Raw genomic sequence first — 5746 nt, 5'->3', positions numbered from 1 at the left:
GCCATGTCATCACATTCTAACACGTGTTATTGTACATGTACCAAAATGTGTGATGGATTCCAAGTTTATGTATCAATGGACCCAAAAAAAAGTTTAAATACCAACCAGATAATTCTTAGGTAAAAAGGCCTCTTTAGTCCCTTTCAATTTCGAAAGTGAGCAACTAAGGACAATTAATCACGAAGTTAATGTTTTTTGTCAATTGTACATTATTTTGATTGGCATAATAACAAATTTAGTCTTCAAAGTTTACACATTCTATCAATTCGGTCATAATTTAACAAATTTATCTTGTAACATTTGTGTCAATGTTGAAGTTGAATTTATTGATTTTTTTAGAATTAATGCCAAAATGATGAAATTTGTAAACATTGAAGACTAAATTTGTTATTATACTAATCAAAATTGTATACAATTGACGGAAAACTTCAATTTCATGATTAATTATCTTTAATTCTTCACTTTCAAAATTGACAAAAATTAAATATGACAAATCTTTTTTACTTAATTCTTACTTTGAGGTAATCTCAATATAAAAAAAAAGCACTATTATAGATATCTCTATATATAATTATCAGAGAAGTTGCGCCTCTATCTCTTTAGTGAGCTTAACTCCGACCACCCCTTAAGAATACAAGGCAATAATAGAATAGAATAGAATAGGAGCCAATAATAGAGTGCACATCAGAGACTACTCCCCTTTTAATAATAAGGCAGGATTTCCCAAACCCCTTCCTTAAGATATAGAGCAATCCTCACTCGACAGCTCAAAGCTGACCAGTACAAAACCATGTGATCTGTCCTCATTTACATACCCTACTGGTTTCGCCGTACCCTCACTACTCCTTCTTCACTGGCTTATTTGTACCCAGCTACATGATGGAACTGCCCTCGGCCAATCGTCACTCACTAGCTTTGTCCTAGCTTAGAAAAAAAATGTTTGGCTGAACCCCATCTCTTGATTGATCTGATTAAACGCTTGATTTTTTTACGTGGTTGTTCTCTTAATATTATTTCTACAACTATAAATTTAGAGCCAAGTATCACTGTTAAACTGTGTCAAGTGGGAGACACAAGAAATATTCCCGAGTACTTCGTGTGTACTCCTAAATCTTCATTAATTATAAAGGCCCGTCATAAGGTGGATTTATCCAAATTTTTGTAGTATGAAACATATAAATTTGGTCTTATCGGTATAATGAGTAGATTCATAATTTCCTCTTTTTTTTTGGGTATGAAATGCGGGACAAAATCGATTCAAATAAGTACAAGGAGTGAGTGTTTCGACCGTTCTACCCTCCTTATCATCCTCTAAAACTTTCAACAATGCTGCTGGAGGACTATAAAAACATCTGGAGCCCTCTTTCATGATCAGCTGCCAGTCGAGTCAAGATATCTGCTACCTGATTCCCTTTCCGATACACATGTTCCACCTTCACCTTCCACGGCCGATCCATCAAAGCACGAGTTGGTCTCCCAAGCCCAGTACATAATCTGTCAGCTTTCCCTCCTGTTAACGCTTTGACAGCAGGTAAGCAATCTGTTTCCAGAATAGCTTGGCGAACTCTTAATGACCAGGACAGCAACAGGCCATCATGTATGCCCCACATTTCAGCTTCCTCCACCGTCGTATATCCGATATTGCGAGAGCAGCCCGCCAACCAGTCCTCATGATAGTCACGAACCACAGCCCCTGCATAAGCATATCCATTTGTCATTTTGACAGCCCCGTCGGTGTTGATCTTCACCCACCTTGTGGAGGTGGGAGCCATTTGATCTCCCTAACTTCAACCCCTACCATTGAAGCATTCCCTGCTGCAGCCCTCAGCTGAGCATTCCTCCATCCAATCATCCATCGTTGACTGGCTCCCCCTAGCTCTCCCATTTGTCCTTGGTTCGCAACACTTTAGCCCGCAATTGTTCTTTATGGAGTAGGAGGTTGGACGCAAATTTCATTAGGAATGCTCTATTCTGCTTCTTCAATTTCCTTTTTTATATAGAAAAGATTTGACATTTTAAGATAGATAAGAGTCGAATTCCGACATGGATAATAATTTTATAAATTTAAATTATATCGATTAGAATAATAAATTTTTTATTTAAATATTGATATGAAAGAACTTCTAATATTTTTTTGAACAATAATTCAAACCTATCACTGGATATAAATACAGCTAATAAAATCTTTGCACTTGAAGTGGCTCCAGCCTTTATAACCCTTTGTTGAAGAAAATGACAATGGGCCTGGAATCCTAGATTCATCTAAAAAGTAGAAACTAAGAACAGGCCCAGTGTGAGCGGTGTACAATCAGTAATGGCTCATAACTGCAAAACTATGGGGTTGGAGTCCTAGACTTTAAGATGCATAATACTCGTTCTTCTCCACTGAATTCATGGATTTTCTGTTATTTACCTTAACAACTTTGAGATAAAACGTAAAAGAAAAAAAAATGAAATTTTAATTAGAAACTATAAAGAAAAGGGCAAGTATAGAGGTAAACAAATCAAAGCCAAAGATGAAGCAACAAGTAGCGCTTGCAGCAGTGACCACGACGGCTGCAACAGTTATGGCGGTGGTAGCTCTTGTGAGACAATATTGGAAAGCTAAACAGGATCGACAATGGGGGAAATGTCAACGCATATTGCGTAAATTTGCCAGGGATTGCTCAACTCCCGTCCCCAAGTTATGGCAAGTTGCTAATGCCATGGTCTCCGATATGGGAGCCTCCCTTTCTTCGTCTGATGAAGCTACTAGTAGCCTCAACATGTTTGTTTCCTACGCCTCTCCTCTTCCCACCGGGTAAAATCTTACACCTCATTTGCTTCCTCTCTTCCCTTTTTTTCTTAATGTATGTGTGTTAATGTTGTTCGGGACCTGTTGCAATGGTGGCAGGATTAATGAGAAGGGAATGTATTATGGGGTGAACCTGAGACAAACAAAGATTTTAATGGTGTGTGGGAGGCTGCAAGGCAAAAACCAGCCTATATCTGATTTATACGTGGACGAAGTTCCTATTCCTTCCAGTGTCATGATTGGCACTTCCCAGGTACACTTTTTATCTTACATTAATCCAACTAGGATATAAATCCCTTAAGAGGTCTCCTAATATATGAAAAATATAATCTGATTTGATATGCATGTGTTTTAGACATTTTGGAATACGTTGAAGATGACATTAAACATAGTTTTCGTAGTATTACGATCTCAACTTTATTGACTATCACTGATCTTCAGGAATTATACGACTACATAGCAGCGGAGCTAGTAAAATTTTCGTCGGCACATCCCGAGAAAGATGATGAAGCCTCAGCAAATGATAAGAAACTGGGGTTCACCGTCTCATCAGGAGATGATCAATCTACAGCCATATCAGGTTCCAACATTAAATTGAAGAATTTCGCTGCAGATACCACAGTTGAGTAGATCCCAACTCTCAACTTTGGATTCTGAACCTAACCTTTCATGCCTGCCCTAATTTTTTAGCCCTGTGTCAATCAGGGGGTAAAAGATCTAATCACTGGAATGAATCGAGCTCTGGAGAAACATGGTCTGAAATTGCGAGTTCATGCGCTAGTAAGCATCTTCACTTGCTTGCATTACTCCATTAACATTGTTTATAAGAGACATTTTCGAGTTGATTCAGACTCAAGGATTGAGCAGGTCGATGATATCGTTGGAAATTTAGCTGGTGGCAGATACTATGATAAAGACTGCGTGGCTGCAATCACCTTAGGAATGGGTACCAATGCTGCTTATGTCGATACTACTCAATCGGCTCCTAGATGGCATGATTCTTTGCCAAAGAAAGGCGAGATAGTGAGTGACTTCCTACCTCTCTTTATATGCTTTGCATTTTTGCTTGGTTTTTCCAACATAATATTTGTGGTTTGTTTCATAGGTTGTTTGTATGGAATGGGGAAACTTCAATACATGCCATCTTCCAATAACTCAGTATGACACTTCTTTGGATGCTGCAAGTTCGAACCCTGGCCATCGGGTAACACAACCTTTATATTTAGAATAATAGTTTCTCAAATTGAAACCATAAGTCTTCTGTAATTGTTTCTAACCCTTTCTTTTGTTCTAGATTTTCGAAAAGATGATTTCTGGAATGTATTTGGGAGAAATTGTAAGAAGAGTTTTAGTTAGGATGGCCCAAGAAGCAGCCCTCTTTGGTCAAAACGTTCCTCCAAAACTTCTAATTCCTTACCTGTTAAGGTAAACAAGGATAAAAAGTTAATTGAACATGGCTATCACGAAAACTCCCCTACTAATCATTGTATGTGATGTAATTTTGGCTTCTTATTAGGTCACCTGATATGTCTGCAATGCATCAAGATACATCAGAAGATCGTGAGGTTGTGCATGAAAAACTCAAGGAAATATTTGGGGTAAACTTTCTTGCTTAAAATATACATACATACGTACATACATATAGATAGATAAAGATTTTAAAACAAAATTGATTATCTCTGACAATTAATCAACCTCTCTCAGATCACGAATTTGACAACAATGACGAGAGAACTTGTTGCAGAGGTATGTGATATAGTAACGGAACGGGGAGCTCGTCTGGCAGGGGCAGGCACAGTGGCGATTGTAAAGAAGCTTGGGAGAATAGCCAACAGAAGAAGTGTGATTATAATGGAAGGCGGACTATATGAGCACTATAGGATCTTCAGGAATTATCTCCATAGTGGTGTTTGGGAAATGCTCGGCAACGAGCTTTCCGATAACATTGTCGTTGAACATTCTCACGGCGGCGCCGGCACCGGTCCTCTTTTTCTCGCCGCTTCTCCCACCCCTGACTCTTGATTCATTATTATTTTTTAATGTTTTGGTTGCGTTACTCTATAATTTTTTTAAGAAAATATTGTTTTGGCCATTTGGTAGAGATTTAAGATACCATAAATAGTGTTTATGGTACGTAGTTAAAGAGGTAGAAATGTTAAGCATGGGTTTCTAATGAAATAGATTAGCAGTGGCATGTCTGATTATGATTATTGGATTCAATTTGATTGTGATGATATAAGCTTGATTTTAAAGCAATCAGATATAAAAATGGTCCCGGTCCCTTGAAAATGTGTTCACAGAGAAAGGTCAGAATCCATGAAATGAGGGCAGTCGTGTGCCTCAGCTTTTTACTATATTTTAATTTAGTTAAGTTTTCTGGGTTTCTGACTTGTCTGTCTTCAACTTCGCAACAAAACATTCTCTTTTAAGCTTTGGAGTTTGGACTTTTCATATTTTTAGACTTGTAGAACATGGGGGTGATGGTGCCCCATCTTCCCACGTGACTCTTGCCTGTTATGCATTTTCTTGATTGAAGTTGTAGGGATACTGGCAGTAATTTTTATAAAATTTGAATTTCTACCTTAATTTTCCAATTGGTTTATTATCTAAAAACTTATTGGAGTGAAAATTAGAAATTTTGGTGTCTGTTAAAAAATTTAAATTATATTATTAATATTTTATAAGCTAAAAATTTAATTTTTGCACTTAATTAAAGTCGGTTAAATTTAATGTTTTAATTTATTGGAGGAGCTAAAAGATAACTCTTCCACTTAGCCATTGGATATCAAAGGGTAAAAATTTGTATTTAGTATATATTTTTTAAATAAAAATTAAAGTTAAATGTAGTTTATTTCTTAAATTGCCTAAAAGTAATAAATTAATACTAACTCATATTCGGTCATTCAAATTTATTCTTTTGCGTTCACACCATTATATTAATGTGTAAAAATA

The 5746-nt window shown here is 36.8% G+C and overlaps 1 protein-coding gene across 2 annotated transcripts; it reads left to right on the top strand.

The window, feature by feature from the left end:
- The first annotated feature begins 1724 nt into the window (after window positions 1–1724).
- LOC107905797 (probable hexokinase-like 2 protein) lies at window positions 1725–5081 on the top strand. 2 transcript variants are annotated; one of them, XM_041080713.1, is made up of 9 exons: window positions 1725–2800; window positions 2894–3047; window positions 3236–3374; window positions 3500–3574; window positions 3645–3817; window positions 3900–3998; window positions 4089–4219; window positions 4311–4392; window positions 4499–5081. In XM_041080713.1, exons 1-9 carry the CDS (start codon window positions 2517–2519, stop codon window positions 4814–4816), a joined length of 1455 nt encoding a protein of 484 aa, XP_040936647.1. In that variant the 5' UTR covers window positions 1725–2516; the 3' UTR covers window positions 4817–5081. The 2 variants fall into 2 exon arrangements, with proteins under 2 accessions (XP_040936647.1, XP_016688047.1); XM_016832558.2 differs by having other exon boundaries at window positions 3236–3415; window positions 3662–3817.
- Window positions 5082–5746: the final 665 nt, after the last annotated feature.

This window comes from Gossypium hirsutum, chromosome A11, assembly GCF_007990345.1.
Source record: "Gossypium hirsutum isolate 1008001.06 chromosome A11, Gossypium_hirsutum_v2.1, whole genome shotgun sequence".
Lineage (NCBI taxonomy): Eukaryota > Viridiplantae > Streptophyta > Magnoliopsida > Malvales > Malvaceae > Gossypium > Gossypium hirsutum.
This window is presented reverse-complemented; position numbering and strand designations above follow the sequence as displayed.